An 18405-nucleotide genomic window follows, 5' to 3' on the forward strand; every position below is an offset into this window, starting at 1 on the left:
AAAACCCAAAGTCAACTAGAAACCATAAATCCAAGAAGTGGGACCACTCATACCGTCTAACAAAAAATTAACATAAGACTTACCATTGCTTTGTCCTACAGGTAGTGGAGACTCTATGGTAGTTTTGTATAGGCTGTCACTCAAAGGAACAGCAGAGTTCGGGTCAGCTGCATCAGCATTCATAGCTTCTGTTTCTTTCACAGAAGAAATATGTTCTTGTTTTACAGGAAGCGATGAGTCTGGAATGGCAGTGGTAGCCTTCACAGCAGTCCTGCCTGCTGATGTCTGAAATGCCGAAGGTACAGTCAGGTGGGGTAGGACACTAACTGCAGTATCAGATAATAATGGCTGTGAAGTGTTAACTGGAGGAGCCTCTTGTACAGGTGAACAGGGGCTGGTAAGGTGGTCAGCATCCTGTTTGCCCATCTCTGTGATACTGTGCCCATTCTGTGCAGGTGTGCTACTTGAACGATCTCTCAGATCTTCAGTCTGATCATAAGCCTCTGTTTGGAAAAGAAAATATAGTAACATACATTTAATCCAAGAAATATCAATATATAGCAGACAGCAAGCAGCAAAAGCATACACCAAATACTTACATCTGCACCATCCTCACATACTGCACTCCAAATTTACACATGGAAAATGCACCATTTTCTTAGTAAACTATCAGATCTTAGATTCTCCTATTCTGTACTTACCTGGTCAAAAGACTGATGCAGGATGAGTCTGAATCTGTCAAATGGCCTCACTTTCAGAGTCGAGCACCCTTCTCCCATTACAACACTATTACCTTACCTCAGACATCTTTATGTATCTAGTACAAGATGGCAACCACCCTTATCACCTTAGGCTAAAAACTTGACCTGATGAGTAGCAAGAACATACCAAAGTAACAGACTATTAGCAGTGAGAAATACTTCAGGGAAGGGTCTGCGACTTGGTGAATCACCCTGCAGAGGAGTATGAATACGTAGAGGTGAAGGACAAAGTTAACAGAAAGAATGGGAGTGGATGCCTACCCTAGATGTTAAGTGCCCAAAAGCAATAGAGTAGAATGACCGAGGGAAGCAGAACTGCAAAAAAGTGACCCACATGAAGGGCAGTGCACATGTGTACACAACATATCATAAATTTAATTTATGTACATACTAGAATATTAGATGTATCTGGTCTCTGTCCAAACACTAGAAAATGTTTCACTGATTGCTTTGGCAATCTTTTTTCATCAACATTTCTTGCAAGCTTAAACTCTTCCCTATACCATAAACCTCCTGCTCCCAAGAAAATGACTCCAAATAGAGTGAGAATGGTTAGCCAGCCTGCATATCCTGACCAAACAGCACTATACATACAATTTAATGACATGAGGAGGAGGAAGAAAGAAATGTCAGAAGTGACAATCTGGATCGGGAAGGTGGGTGGATAATTCCAGTGTCCAGACAGGGACCAGATAAATGTAATGTTCTGGTAAGTACACAACTTGACTACTTATATTGGTCCTGTGTGGACTGTTGGAAAGGATCCCCAGCTGGCCTAGCCTTTTAGAATGGTGACTTCAAAGGAAGCCTACACCCAAGAAAGTTTTCAAGCTGTAATGCTTGACAAAGGTTTATAGGGTTGACCTGTACAAACCATCATAATCTTTTCCACAAAAAGTAAACTTCAAAGAAAAGCACCGGATGTTGCCAGAGGCCTAACAGTGTCTGCTTTCAGTCTAGCGGTCAAGGGTTTGCCAGAAAAAAGTAACAATAGCCAATATCAGAAATCCACCTGAAAAGGGCAATCTTAGAAACTTTTTGACCCTTCACTGCAGAATAAAAGTAAACAACTTTAAACCTGTTCTAAAGTCTTTTGTAGTATGGAGGGAAAATCAAATGTGTCTGTATACATCTCTGCAGTACAACTAATATTCTCCATTGTTAGGATAATTTGGAAAGAATACTGGTAAATGAATGGACTGTTTCATATTCGTTTAAAGGGTCACTTTTGACATAAAATGAATATCTCAAGTGTAAACCTGTCTGGCTGGAATGTTATGTAAGGAAATTTAAAATATACGTCAAGAAGCTATAAAATTGTTTGCATAGGTAAAACTTACCCGAAGGATAGCTTTCAAGGTCAGAAATTTAATCTCCATGAAATTTATTTGCTGAAATGGAGGTTTTGTCAATCTTGCATGTACAAAATTCAAATCTCAAGGGGGCAGAATGAACCAAGGCCAGTTTTGAGTTAATTGCTTTGTGCACCTTATGAGATGCCAGAGAAGAATGACACTCCAGACGAAAGGATGACATGACATAACTGTCGGATGCACTTTTTTTTTTTGAGGAATAGCTATCTCCTTTTCTGAATAAACTTGATAAAAAGGGGCACACTTGAGATATAAAAGTTGAGAAGAGGATCTATGTTCTTCTGAATAGCCCAGAGGACTTCCATTTACCTTTACAAATTATCCTTGTGAAATGTCTTTGGGAAACATTTAGACTGACCACTTCAGGTCCACTGGTCCCTACCCATCACTGGAAGTAGAGAAACCATGTGGTCAAGTGAACAGAATGAATATACGGGTGAAGCAGCCTTGACAGATAAAAAAAAAAAAAACAGCTAAGGGTGCATGTGATTTTCTCTTAACATGACTGCACAGAACCATATTTGGCATAGCCAGAAATGGACTATGAGTATAACCTTCACTCTGCACATCTGGGCTTTCTGAAGGAAAATTGTTATGAGTGGAAATGAGGGGCATGCATACACAAGACTAGCAAACCAGCCATGGCAGAATGCATCTTTTGTTGGCTGCTCCTCTTGGGAAAAGATGGCAATGAAGCTGTCACATTTAATGTTGGATGGTGAAAGAACACAATCACAAAAGGGTCTTCTCCACCTCTACAATATACTTCAAGCTACTGCCTTGTTGAGAGACCATTCATGTGGGAGCAGCATCTGCCTGCTCAGTTTATCTGCAGTTATATTGAATGTTCCAGCTATGTAAAATGCGATGTTACAGCCTATTTCCAAACCATCACAGGTTCTCTTTACAGGGGATAAAGGAGAAAGATGGAACACTATCTTATGTACCACAATGTCACCATACTGTCATAGTGAATAGACAGCACACACTGGATAAGTCCTGAAAAGCCAGCAGTGCTTGGGGGACCTCTCATCTCCAGTACACTGAGTTGCAATTTGGCCTCTTTTGATGTCCATGTCCTTAGACTGTCTTGTGTCAATAATGCCTCTCCACCCTAAAATGGATGCTGTGGTAGTGAGGACAGGTCAATTAAAGGTTGCTCCTACTGACAAATTTTGTGGGTCTGTCCACCACAGCAAGCTCTAGATGCAGGTCACTGAATGCTTGATTCTGTGATTCAAAGGCTGAATTGCTTGTGTCATGAGCATCCACCGTAAAATCATCATGTTGAACCTGGCATGTGAACTGTCTGGATGGATGCAGCCATCAGACCCAACACCGTTAATAGTAATGTAGCCATCACAGGTTTGAGGGTTTTTAAAAGATTTGTAACTTTTTGGACTGTGAAGGAAATCCTGTTTGGTGGTAATTTTGCCTTAAGCTATCCAACTGCCAAACAATGAATGTCAAGGATTGTGATGGATTCAGTTGGGATTCTGCAACATTAACAGTGATTCTCACAAACAGACACAACTGGAGCAAATATGGTCTTTGCTGAGACAAGTTTTTCACAGAGGATGCCGCTAGGAGCCATCTAAGTAAGGGGAAATATGCAGTCCTATTAGTCACATGTGTGCTGCAACTGGTGTCCTGCAATTGGGAAAAACTGGCAGGCTCAAAAAATTAGTAATGACTGCCTTCCCATCTAAAAGTGCAGGAATCTCCTTGATAGCTTCATTATTTGGACTTACAGGTACACATCTTAGAAGTCAAAAGAACACATCAACAGCACTTACAATGCAAAGCACAAACATGCAGAAAAACAGCAACAATGCAGAAGACTGAAATCAAACAGCTCTTTTTTGCAGGGGGCAACCTCCCATACTCCCCAATATGGAGAACAAGCCTCCCACCCTCTGAACTTGTGTATAACACCTCAAAGTTCACCATACCTTGAAGAAAGGGAAATATTCCAAGAAATGGCCATTAATATGTGCAAGTCTGTTTTTTCGGCTATTCAGTCTTAGCATTATGAGATTTGCTAATATGGATCTCAACATTTCAAATGGTTAGCCATCTAGTCTTCTGCCTGCAAACATGGCAGGATGGGCTGCACAGGGACCATCCAAACTGACACCTCCACACAGGTTCAACAGACTTTGGTCGAGGATTGGTCTGAGGTCCACAGACTTTTTGGGCACCAAGAAGATTCAGGAGTAAAATCTGGAGCACCTCTGATCTGGTGGGACCTTTTCGAATGGCCCTTTTTTTTTGGAGGGGAATACTGACTTTCTGTACTGTCACCCACCTCTGAAAGGGGTGAAACTGGTGAGGACACAAAGGCATGTGATTAGGCATGTCAAAACTGGAAAAGACTAGACAGTGCATATAATTTCTGTTATCCTTTTCCTGTCTTATTACCAAACACACAGGACAACACAGGGAAGGTCATTTCCCAACTGCATCCACAGAGCAGGACAGCTGAGCAACCCTTCAGGACTCATACTGGTGAGATCCCAAAAGAATTCCCTGAAGCCCAGCAACAGCCACATCTGCCTTTTGAAAAGTGGTTAAACAAAAAGTCCCCTCTATCACAAGAACCTCTGTCATACAATTGTCGTTTGGTGCCTTTTAGACTTCCTTAGAAAGGTTCTTTGCAGAGTTGAAAACTTCAGCCCAACAGTACTGAATGTTTTGCCATCCTGCTCAAACTGCAACAGCTTTCTTTCGCCTTTTTCCTCAAGGGAAGTGGTTCCATCACAGGAGCACTAACAAATGCTACTTTGAAGTGGATTCACTACAATACCTGAACCAAACACTAACTGTCCCATCTAATGTATTATGGTTCAAAAGCATGGTCAGCAAAGAAAGAGCGAGAGAGGAATTTGATTATTGCCACTTGGGTCTCCAACTGTGATATCAGGAAAAAAAAACACACAGGCAACCATTTCAGGACATCAGATGTTTTTTTCTGCCAACTCTCTGAAACCTGAACATCTGCACAAGAAAAATTCAATGCACTGATCAAGAAAATAGTGGATGTATACAATAGTTTTTAGAGTCAAGCCATCATTTTGGGATTCCCCTTTAGGAAGATGAATAGTCTGAGCATCTTCTGGGATGTCAAAATTGGAACCAAAAGACATCATTAATGAATCTACAAAGTGGTCCTTTGCTGCAATGCTGTCTATCGCTGAGGTTTCACAGCACTATCTGATTAACAGTGGACAGGTTCAGCCACATCCATCTCTTTCCACACTTTCAAGCACACCATGTCTGCAACCTTATCAAGGCATGGTACTACCAAGGCTGGGGAAAAGGACTTGTATGCCTCCTGCAAAATCTCTTCCTCTGGGGAGGTGAGGTCTGTAGGCCCAAATCCTGTCTGGCTCCATCTCCAGTATCTTGCTAAATGTAGGGTCTTCAAAGATGAGATCCAACGTAAAAACTTCCTTCCTCAACATCAATGTCTGGGGAGGGAGACTCCAGGGTGAAGTCCAGGTGGTTTCTCTTAAACGGTCTCTTCCTTGGTAAGCTTGGATGAAATTCATCTGAATTCTCATAGGAATAACAAGCCCCAGGCCACAGCAATCTCAGCTTTATGAGAGCCTCTTTCCTCCAGGAACTACAGTGATGTTCGGTTGAAGGCTTCAGCTTTGACAGTATCTTGGGTATGAAATCTCTGGAACCTGAGGGGCCTGAGATGGAGGATGCCCTTAAGGAAACTGTTTGACTTCTGTCCTGGAAGTCGGAGGGGGATTTATGGGCAGGCAAACATACAGCTGAAATCTATACCTTTACAGAGGCGCAGACTAATTCTGTGGAAAACACCTCAGACAGATACTGGAGAACAACTGGCATGTCCATCTGCTTTGGGTGCTAGTTCTTTCTCTGGACCAGAATGGGATCCCTTTCACTTCATCTAGGTATGGTTTTCTGGAACTTGGTCATCCAGCTTCCCTCATAATTATTAGCATGTTTTAAGAATAAATGGTGTCCAAAGGATAATAAAGTCACATCCTCCAAAATGTTAGGTTTAGTGTGGACTGCCAGAGATGTTAACAGCGTCTATGCAGTATATCTGAAGATTCACACACTGATTGCAGAAAAAACTTCTTCTCTGCCAAACACAACAAGTGAGAGTATTAATGCTGTTTAGGCCAAACAGGAGCAGTCAAAATCAGTTCTGGCCTCTACCGTTCATGTTTTTAACTAACCTGCAGAGCAAGGATACAAGAGGAAAAACACAGAGAAACAGGCCTGCCCAGCTCAGGGAGTATGCATCCAATACCCAAACTAATTTATTTGGTGCTCTGGAGCATAACGTCCTTAGACTACTTTCTCTGAGCTAAATACAGCTATCTTGGGTCCATCCCATCTGTAGGCAAGGTTCAGGAAAATTTCACTGTCCAACATCTACATATGAATTTATTGAGGTCCTGTCAAGCTGATTTACCATATAGTTTGCTTTCCCTGGTTCCCAAGTTGTTTTCAGCATTATTATGGAAGGTAACAAGTGATAAGAGCACGCCCTTCCCTTTTTATGTACCATGTGACTGTGGTATTCCCCATGATGTCATCTGGAGTTACAGGTTTCCTTATTTCCTTAAAGGCTTGAATGATGGCCACCATATCTTCTTTGAGCTTTACATGTAATTTCTTCAGCCTGAGATTCCAGAGTTGTCGCACTTTGAAATACCAAGGTGCAAGTGCTCTAGGCTATTTCCAAAGATTGGCTGAGAAGGCTGAAGGGCATGATCTTGTTCTCCTGTAGTTGCTGCCTTCACTGTTCCAGTTCTGTCCTTAGATGGGGTATGACAGGGATGGCAGAAATCCAGGGACAGACTACTCATTTCACACATTCCTTAAAAAGCACTACAATTTCTTCATATGCAATCTTGCCAGGGCACCAGAAGAATGCTGGATGCAATGTAGCAAAGCAAGGTCAGGAACTGCCTGCTCATTACCACTGAGTTTACATTTATGTCAGAGAAGAAGGCAATCATGGACTCTACCTTCTGATGTGGTAGCAAAGTTTTTATTTTTTTGCACTAATAACCAGTAGTATTGAAACTACATTTCTGTCTGGTCACAGGACGAGTTTTTATTCAAGGAGAGAGAGCCCAGTTTTCTGGGAAAATCCAGGGTATGCTAATCAAGTGCCATCTGAGTCCTCTCCTGAGTCTACATCTGCATCATGCAACCATCCAAGTATGAGCAAACACAGGTACTCCTTTGGGTTCTGCAGTGCATTTTTCATGCAGCTAACATTCTGGAAAAACTCTGGGTATAGCAAAGAAGTGAAAGTGATGTCCTCACCACCCCCATAACCTTCAGCAGCTATCTGTGTCCTTCAAAAATTGATACACCAGAAACACATCTTTAAGGTCTAGTTTTACTAAGTCAGCCTGAGGGCCCGGGAAAAGCAGCACAGCCTGCAGAATTAGCATCTTGAACTCTGGAATTTGTAGAATCTTGTTAGCAGTGACACATCTGATATGGGTCTCCAAGACCCATCATTTAACAGCCTTGAGTAAAATCCTTCTATACAGAGGGGATATGTTTAAAAGTCCCCTGTGCTAACACTTATGCTAGAAGGGTGACAATGAAGTGCCCTTGGTTTAACTGAGGTTGACGGAAGTCCTTTTTTGGGGGCTTAACAAAAACTAATGCTTGTTACCTCCTGAAACAATTCATAGAACTCTGTGGTCTGTTTATGTCTGACCAATGCTGGTACCAAAAGTCAACAAGCTCCCCATCCTGAAACATTTAAAAAAGCAAGGGGAGGAAGTCCATGGACTAAGGAAGGAGGCTGGTAGATTTACAGGTGTTCCCTGTCGCAGCCTAGATCCTGGGGTCTTCCCAACCTTCCCTCAAGCTTTTTGCCATCTTCTCTTTTTACCCTTTTAATTTACTTCTGCCTTGCTAACGATAGCAAGGCCCTTGCTTGGAAGTGCAGTTTCTGCTATAGTTTGGAATGAGCAGGTAAAACATCCAAACCATGTTTTTCCCTTTGTCCTACCTTTTGAAAAACTTTGTAGGAAGTGGGTTCAAAGAGAAATTCCTTGTCTAAGGGAATGCTAAGGAGTTGAGTTCACATACTTGAACAGAGAATGAGTCCTCAGTCAAAGGCTCGTGATAACTGACACCATTAACAGCTTTATGTGTTATATCAGCAGTATCATACTCTCATTGTAAAAAATGTTTCTCCATCTATAAAACAGGATTACTATGAGAAGACCTCAAAGCTTCAAACTGTACTATCCTACAACTGTTCCGGAGGTGTTAAGAACATTTTCTGTTATTTCCAATCCAGGACTAGTTAAAAAAAAAAATACCCAGAAGGCGTGGGTGTGTCTGTGTATGTGTATGTAAAGTTCACTTGTCTACACTTACCATAAATGTAGATGTTCAAGTGTATTCACTGTGCAGTCATCACATCTGGGTTATCCCTGCCAGGGTAGCACTCGGCTGGCCCGAATACCAGTGGCTTAGTATTTCTGCGTCTGTTGCTGTCTGTGATGACTGCAACAGTGAAACACGAAGAATATATATATATAAATCAATTTTGTTTAAAGGTTCTTTGTTTGACATCTGTTTAGTCAGCCCCAGTTGGTCAACTAAACAGATCATCAACAGGTGTGCAAGACTGCACAATACTTGGAAGTTGGGGAGTATGCCCATTCTCCAATATTGAGTGATCTCAGAAGTAGTCTAGGTTAGGGGTGTAGCCCTCCAAACATGGGGAGGTGCAGAGAGGGGCTTGCCTCCTTACAAAAAAGGATGATTTTTATTTCTGTTTTTATTGCAAAAACTGCATGCACCAAAGTTCTTTGTCAGTGCAGATGTGGTAACTTAATGTTAGATTTGTCTGCTTGTGGTCGATGTGTGGGTTACTCAACAAAATTAAGTATATCCATATGTACAGCACTAGTGGTAATTAATTTGGCATTATGTAGATGTGCTTAATGTCAAAGTAACAACACAGTAAAGCTGAAATTAAAATGTCGACACCTTCTGTGCATGCTCCAAGGTTACTCCTCGAAACATGCATTCATACCAAGTGTTTTAGCAAGGGGGCAAGCCCCCCCCCCTCTCCATCCCCTGCTAACTATATATACTAACTCCAAGATCACATAATCCCCGGGAAACAGGCATATTCCCCTTGCCCAGGGATTATCTTTTAACGCACAATGTCAACCATCTGCATTGTCAACCAAAGTGGGTTGACAATGCAGAAGTTGATCTTAGCCACGATCGGCCAACCTCACAGATCTATACTTACAATGTCTGCCAAGTTATCTGCTTTCCCTGTCACTGGGAAGAGTACAGGAACCAGTTCAGAATACAATCTCCCTCATTTACAGTACACTTCATGGGCACCCTATTTTGGTATGCAATCACATTTGTACGCAAATTTCTGCACCCTATGGAAGTGATCAGGTCTCATGGAAGTGAAGCAGGTGTTATAAGTCTGGCACTAAGAATGCAGTGGTAAAGACATGTACGAGAGCTTTTCTATACTGGAAGAATAACTAATGGTTTGGGAGGCCCCAGTCTGGGTATCTCTCTTCTGAGAAGTATACCTCATGAGACTGCCACTGGAAATGTTCCCTCAAGAGAATATCTGCAAATGAAAAGTCCTCTGGAAAAGGAGTCATGAGGTCAGAGACTTCTCATGGTCATACTGTAGGGCAAGGGGGCAGAACATCTGCAACTATAGCCCATATTCTCCCCCTCTTCAAAGTCAGAGGAATCAGATTTTCTCACATGGGAGACTTTCCTCTTCCATTCAGGTGGGTGGACTTCTAATGAAGACAGAAGTGCAAGATTAGGGTGCAGGCTATGCAAATACTGAAGGAAACTTTTGAGACAATTTAGCCAAATCATTGTTGAAAAGCTGGCTGTGGTAAATTGCTAGGTTTGGCTGAAGCCTGAGCTTCAGGCATTTTGGTCTAGGAAGGATGGGTGGCCAACTGGGGATGTGACCTGCATCAGGGATTCCTTGGCCACAAAAAAGTTCTTCAACACTCATAGGGAATCTGTGCTCCCTGTCTTTTACAACTATGTGACATTTTGGTGGGTTATGGGCTATTAAGACTACCTTTTGGTCCACTGAGACATACTAGAGGCCAAAGGCAAAGCATCTCCACAGACCTTGATTATAAACAAGCATTAGAGTTGAGGGCTGCTCAAACTCCTCCCCTGAGACGGATGCCCCATCACCTAGCAACTTCATGTGAAACACTTTAAGGTTCTCTTTGGACTTCTCCTACTTCTAACAATCAGAGAGAGACTTGAGACCTTTGGAATCACAGTAGCAGAATGGTACATCTCTTTTTGTTCAGATACACCTGGAGGGCTTCCCGTATTCTCAGAAGGGTCTTTGGACAAAAGCCCTGGCAAATGTCAGTTAGAAACATCATTCCCTAGACCTAGGCAGTAGATACACAGGTCATGAAAATCTCTGGGGGCTCTGTCAGCTGTAGGCACACCTGTTTGTCTTCAGTGGGATTAGCTTTCCCACGTTGCAGTTAAAGCACAAAACGAATTTGAAAAAACACACAAGAGAAAATGTTCCTCAATGGGGTACTTATCTGCTCCAATTATTTATTGACAGGCCTGGTCTGATGCAGGACTACGATGCACTCTCCTGGAGACATTATCAACATGACAGGAAAAAAGGAATAAAAGGTGCCACAGGAAATGCCACCTATATACAAAGCATGTGAGTACATCAGAGGTAAGGTGTTATGAGCCTGGGCATTATATAAATGCATTCTATTCCAAAAGAGGAGTCAGACATCAGACTTGGCTATTTATGAATAAATGGCCAACAATTCTTTTTCCATTAGGGAAAGGAATTGTGTTTACAAGCTAGAAGGATTTAAGAGCATTCTTTTCCCATAACTGTCATGTGAAACATATTACAGACCAAGTAGTCAGGCTTTCAAAACTGATGACAAATAACTTGTTTTATGAAGAATTGAATAACTACTCAAAAGTCAAGTCTTCCTTTTCAGGAAGTGATTTTTCCTTTCCTGTAGACCAACACTAAACTCGCCATACACAGAAAAAGCATCATTTAATAATTATTCCATTTGTTTACATCTCAACTTATTTCTGTTCACCTTTTTCACGCATTTGTTTCATCATCAGTTGCACCATGTTGGCTGCAGAGAGTGACAGAGTAATTAGGTTAGATCACTTATTCCAACTACAGAGCCATTAAGAAAACAATGGCATTTAAATGTGCTTTATCAGTCAAAGATTGCCACCAATATATTCTTTAGAGTTCAACCCCTCTTATACACACAAATAGGTTTAGCACCAATGGAACTCCTAATGGCACCATCACTCATTAGAAGTTCCCAGTTTTTAGTCAAAATGTTAAGAACAGTTTTAAAGTCATACGCAAAAGTAGTAAGAAAACACACTTTTGATGAACCCTGATTAAAGGCCATATTAAAAGAAGGAATGGCCACTTTCGGCCTATTTTAGATCCACAGACCAGTACTTCTCCATCAAACCTTGATACTCAAACAACACATCAGGGTGTTATAGGTGGGGTCCATATTGCCACATCCACAGAAGCTACTTATAATTTTAATATGGCCTTTAATCAGGGTTCATCAAAAGCGTGTTTTCTTACCTCTGCTTATGACTCTAAAAATGTTCTTAACATTTTGACTAAAAACTGGGAACTTCTAATGAGCGAGTGTGCCATTAGGGGTTCCATTGGTGCTAAACCTATTTGTGTCTAAAAGAGGTCGAAATCTAAAGAATATATTGGAGTGTAATGTGAATAGTACAGGATTTGGTTTCACTCAAATGTGGGAGATGCAAATTTTGTTCCTTTATTTTCGAGAATAATGAAGTTGAAATCAATATTATTAAACTAAGGTTGCAATTTAAGGGCTCATGTGATACGGAGAGGGTTGTGTATGGTGCAATATGCGATACATGCCCTTGTTTTTATATAGGAAAAATAGAACGAAAACCTAAAGTCAAAATAAGTGAGCATGTAAGGAACATCAGGGACAAGTTTTAATTCAATGCCCTTGCTAGGCAAACTACACAACACCCAGACCACACATTTAAATTCTTTATTTTGAATATAATACCTTGTTCGGAAAGGGGGGAGCCTGGCAGTACTTATTAGAAAAAGCAGAGCTAGTGTGGCAGCCCTGTTTGAATGCTACATGCTGGCTGGGTCTCAATAACAGTGTTTCTATTTCAAGTTTACTAAAACTAAAAGTACTGCATAGATTGATTAACATAGGTTTTCTATTCTGGTTTTCCCTGATGGGTTTTTGTTGGTTGTATTTGAGCAAATGCAAGCACAGAGCTGTTTAAGCTGTTTTAAATGGTAGTGCTATACAGTTGCTTGTAGGTATTTTTTTATTAACCTTTTATTTTTACTTTCTATTCATACATTTTTTAACATATACTTTAAAAAAAATTTTGCTTTATAGGATGCATACATATATATTTTTTTATGGTCTGATTATTCATAATTGCTGACTTTTAAAATGCTTGAGTTGTGTTTTTTTTTCTTTATCTGTCTTTCTGGGGGAAGTGATGTTACACAACAAATGTATTTAAAGGATATGATGTCTTTTTGCTGCCATCCGATGAAGTTCCATGTTAATGTGTACTTTTGGGGACAAAAGCACTTATGGTGGTTTAATCCTCACTTGGTGGAGTTTTTGTTTGCTTTCCGTGTGATTTGGATTATCTGCAATAAATATTTTTGGAGAGGAATCCGTTCGCTGACCGTTTTCTTGGATTTTGTGGTTTTTGGACTTTTTTGTTTCATTTTTTGGTTGCTGACACGCTCAACATTATGGGTGCCTCGAGCACTGGGACTGAACAGTCAGTTGTGTCGAATTTAACAGAAGGCAGAAGCACTAATGATATTTCACTTCCTGTTAGTTCTTCTGGCTCTTCTGGGTCCGGTTGTAACTTAACAGTCTTGATTCATCAATTAATGGCTGAAATGGAGCGTATTGAACAACTTTCACTTTCGCAGCTTTCACAAATATCATTGCATCCTACTCCTACAAGGTTACTTTCATCTGCCTTGGATGATATCGGCACTAATTCGACTGGTGCTTTGAACGCTTGTCAACATAGCAAAAATATTCGTCCTATGGTTAAAGCAAATCAGGTCAGTGACTTAAATGGAGCAAATGCTTGTTCTAGTAAAGACTCTTGTGTTGATACACATGTAAACATAGGTTCATAGATTAGTACTAGGCTAAGTGCCCTTGTGGGCCATTTTAAGCCTAGCCAATTGCATGTGAGAATCAAATCCTGCACCTTGTGTCTCTAAGGTAAACACCTTAACCATTATGCCAACCTCCCACATGCACAAAGACATTTCTTTAACTGACTGGATCAACAGCGGCAAGTGCTTTGATTCTTTCAACAGTAATGTTACACCTAACCAGTTCATTTCTAACGGTTTAAATGAGATGGACGGGGTGTTATTTAAGATTAAGCGCTTGCAAATGGATAACTGTTAGTTTAGGGAATGTATAAACAAAAAACTTGTCCCTAAAGGTTTAAGGATGTGGTGCTATCTTGGACTGGTCTTGTTGCTAACTCTCCCTTTCATAGGGATTTAATTAAACTGTTTGACCGTTTTGGTACAGAATACATAGAAACGGTCATTAAATACAATGATATGCAGCTTGATAGCTTGTGTCATGAAGTAAAGGATTTGGACAGAAAAATAACACAAGACATATTTCCTGTTAACCAGTTTGATTACACCCGCATTTTTCGTACCATAGAGGAACAAATGGAGGTAATAAAGAAAAGGAAAACTAAAGATCTTAAGGGATATGGATGAATATGGAGCAGACAATGCCTACCCACCCCCTCCCCGTTCACAGGAGTGGTACCCTGGTAGACAATTTCACATTGATGGGGTTGATTTTGGTGAACATGAGCAAGATGCTAATGGCTTGAATTACTTTTTTTTTTAGAGGAGGAAGAGTACCCCCCACTAAGGAAATCGGAGCACATCCAGAACAAACCAATGGCCAATGTCAACAATTCGGTCCAACCACAGGGGCTGAGTTACAGAAACAACTACCCCCCATCTGGGACGAGGGAACTACAAGAGGTCCTGGGGGGGGGGGGGCTTAATACCTCTTGGTTTGACATTTTCTGAGTCTAACATTGTTGATTGTGGTATACCTTCTACCACTGTATCTATGTTTAATGCCTTCCATTTGCCCCCCTTGTCAGTGAGTGTCAATAGCACACAGGATTTTAAAGTTTATAATTTTACAGAACTGCAGTTAGATGTGCACCTGTGTGATCTATTGGCGAAAGGTTTTTTTTTTATACCTTCTAAATCGGTCAATGCAGTTGATAGTATTATGGACCTCAAACAATATGTGAGAAAACTGAATTTGCATCTAGTCTTTCAGGGAATTGAGAAGGTTATCCCCCCAATAAAAGTGTCTAGTACTTACAATCCCCCTCTACACCCCTTGTTGGACATTTTTGAGAAAGTTTGTGAAATTGACATCAGAGCATAATGCACCCAGAAAAGTGGTTTGACCTCTATGATTAAGAATAATTTAAGTGAGGAAGAAGGTTTTGAGTTATCACTACTTGCTAATAACATAAGCATAAGGGCTATGAAACCCGACAAGGGGGGTGGTGTTGTATTAATGCATCAGAGTGAGTATATTAGGAAAATGTATGAAATCACTGACACCCCTACATATATAGAAAGCTCCTTAAATGAGTTGAATGGGGCTTACAGAAAAATTAGGGGACACTTGGAAGACCTATTTACAGAAAGACTCATTTATATAGACGGATTACATTTTTTGTCTACTGATTTTCCGGTTCCACCAGTCATCTTTGGTATTCCCAAGATGCATAAGAATTTATGCCAGCGCCCTACTGTGGATGAGAGGGCTTCCATTACACACCCTATGGCAAGGTTCCTAGATTTGCTCTGTAAAGATTCCTGGGATTTTTTGAGGAAGATAAATGAAACCAAGTTTGATAAATCATATGTTTTGATTACAATCGATGTGAAGGATCTTTACAGTGTAATTACACATGATATAGGTACAGAATGGTTTTTTGAATATCTTTTTTCAGTTGATCTACCACATGATAGGTGTATAATGTTGGTACATTTATTGGACTTGGTGCTGCGTAACAATTTTGTTCTATTTGATAAGAAATACTATCTACAAGCTCAAGGGGTGGCCATGGGTGCGGTCGGTACCTGGCGGGTTATATGCCAACATTGTTATGTTAGAATGGGAAAAGAGGTTTTTGACACAGTCTACCTTCTTCCCACAGTGCCACATGTACACCCGTTTCCTTGATGATATTTTCATTTTATGGAAGGGGCCCAAGGACCTAATCCATCCATTTTTGGATTACATAAATGCTACCACCACTTTTTTACAGTTTACACACAACATTGAAGAGACTAGTATAGCATACTTGGATGTTTTGCTGAAAAAAAGACTATGTACTTAATAGATTTGTGGCTGTAATACACCGAAAGGAGACCTATATTAACAGTTTTCTCCACTTCAGGAGCTGCCACCCCTTTTCTCAAAGACGAGGGGTGGTAAAGGTCCAATTTGTTAGAGCGACCAGAAGGGTGAGCCTATGGGACGACTTTTTAATAGAATGTAATAGCTTAAAACGCATGTTTTGTAAGAGGGGTTACCCCAGGGAACTCACCGAAAATATCATGGGTGAAGTAGTTGAAAAAAGTAGGAATGGCCACTTTCGGCCTATTTTAGATCCACAGACCAGTACTTCTCCATCAAACCTTGATACTCTAACAACACATCAGGGTGTTATAGGTGGGGTCCATACTGCCACATCCACAGAAGCTACTTGTAATTTTAATATGGCCTTTAATCAGGGTTCATCAAAAGTGTGTTTTCTTACTACCTTTGCTTAGGACTCTAAAAATGTTCTTAACATTTTGACTAAAAACTGGGAACTTCTAATGAGCGAGTGTGCCATTAGGGGTTCCATTGGTGCTAAACCTATTTGTGTGTATAAGAGGGGTTGAAATCTAAAGAATATATTGGAGTGTAATGTGAATAAGTACAGGATTTGGTTTCACTCAAATGCGGGAGATGCAAATTTTGTTTATTTTTGAGAATAATGAAGTTAAAATCAATAATATTAAACTAAGGTTGCAATTTAAGGGCTCATGTGATACTGAGAGGGTTGTGTACGGTGCAATATGTGATACATGCCCTTGTTTTTATATAGGAAAAACTGAACGAAAACAAAGTCAAAATAAGTGAGCATGTAAGGAACATCAGGGACAAGTTTTAATTCAATGCCCTTGCTAGGCATACTACACAACACCCAGACCACACATTTAAATTCTTTATTTTGGATATAATAACTTGTTTGAAAAGATGGGGGGGTCTTGGCAGTACTTATTAGAAAAAGCGGAGCTAGTGTGGCAGCTCCGTTTGAATGCTACATGCTGGCCGGGTCTCAATGACAGTGTTTCTATTTCTAGTTTACTAAAACTAAAAGAACTGCATAGATGATTAACACAGGTTTTCTATTCTGGTTTTCCCTGATGGGTTTGCTGGTTGTATTTGAGGAAATGCAAGGCACAGAGCTGTTTAAGCGGTTTTAAATGGTAGTGCTATACATGTTGCTTGTAGGATGTATTTTTTATTTTTACTTTCTATTCATACATTTTTAACATATACTTTTAAAAAAATGTTGCTTTATAGGATGCATACATATATACATATATATTTTTTATGGTCTGATTATTCATAATTGCTGACTTTTAAAATGCGTGAGTTGTGTTTTTTTTTTTTCTTTATATGTCTTTCTGGGGGAAGTGATGTCACACAACAAATGTATTTAAAGGATACGATGTCTTTTTGTTGCCATCTGATGAAGTTCCATGTTAATGTGTACTTTTAAGGACGAAAGTGCTTATGGTGGCTTAATCCTCACTTGGTGGAGTTTTTATTTGCTTTCCGTGTGATTTGGATTATCTGCAATAAATATTTTTGGAGAGGAATCCGTTTGCTGAGCGTTTTCATTTTGGGGTATAACAAATTAGAAAATAATAGTAAACCCTTTGATATGGAGACATTAGTAATGCAGAACTGTCCAAGATGTGCTGATAAGCATCTATTTTTTCAGTTTTTGGGTGAGGTTCACCTTTAAGTAGTTTGATGAACTCTTTCCTGAATGAAAAGTACACTGACAAACTGGGAGATTAATTTAAAGAAATGATTGGTGCAAGAAACAGGAAATATCAGCCAATTTGGGGGTACTATCAAGAGGTGTGTTAAGGAGAAAATTTCTGAATCTAATGAAAACTGAAATGATTTTAGCAATTCCATGAAAATTGAACATAGGGTTGATTCAAACAGTATGAGTAGCATTATTAATGGAAATTGGAAGGTTTTACAAGGCAATTCATATTTACTAACAGTTACAGGAGAACAACAAAGATTTGTGGAAAAAAAACAATTTTAATTTGAAGAATTCTGTTAGAGAATGGGAGTGGCAGTGGCATGGCCTATAGCACACGAGCACCAGGGACACATTAATGCAATTCCTGTTGTTAATGCCGGTATATAAATGCTGGGCCATCATTCTCTTTGGGAATAGTTTCCAAATATAAATGTAACATTGAAAATGCTGTTTATATATCGCCACCTGTTTAAGCTGCATGGATCATATACAAATGATTCAAAAGGAGTTGCACCATATTTATGAGTACCTTCCAGAAATACACAGCAGAGGTACAAACAATATTCTTTTTAATCGGTCAGAGGTGCTCAAGAATTATAAGGTATTCTTTTTCTATGTCACTGATGAATGTTAACCAAACATAAGAGATGGTGACCTAAAAAAGGGAGCACGAATGGCAGGTCAGGCTGAATGCTGGCCAGCCTCCAGGGCTCAGTGACCATATCAATATGAAATGTCTATTAAAATTACAAAGCAATTTTCACATGTTAATTTTATACTCAGGTTTTTCAGTTGTAAATTTTAAGTCATTAGCTGGCTCCTAACAAATGACATATTAGCAAAAAGTGAAGTATTGTGTTAAAGCCACTACTATGAAGAAGTCTGCTTTTGACTGATAAAAGCACTCACAACTTGGTTAACATCACTCCTGATGATTTACAGAAATTTGTTATGGTGTTTTTTTTTTCCACATGGACATTGCGGGCATCTTTTATAAGTGGAAATAATTTGGACAGCAATAAAGATTACTT

The 18405-nt window shown here is 40.0% G+C and overlaps 1 protein-coding gene across 1 annotated transcript in view; it reads right to left on the reverse strand.

The window, feature by feature from the left end:
* ZNF106 (zinc finger protein 106) overlaps nt 1-18405 on the reverse strand; it is a 2006671-nt gene that overhangs the window by 917595 nt on the left and 1070671 nt on the right. Inside the window, exon 10 of the mRNA XM_044074076.1 lies at nt 84-503. Coding sequence (XP_043930011.1) covers nt 84-503 — 420 coding nt within the window. The remainder of the gene's footprint in view (nt 1-83; nt 504-18405) is intronic.

Source organism: Protopterus annectens, chromosome 6.part0 (assembly GCF_019279795.1).
Source record: "Protopterus annectens isolate FY-2018-M chromosome 6.part0, PAN1.0, whole genome shotgun sequence".
Lineage (NCBI taxonomy): Eukaryota > Metazoa > Chordata > Ceratodontiformes > Protopteridae > Protopterus > Protopterus annectens.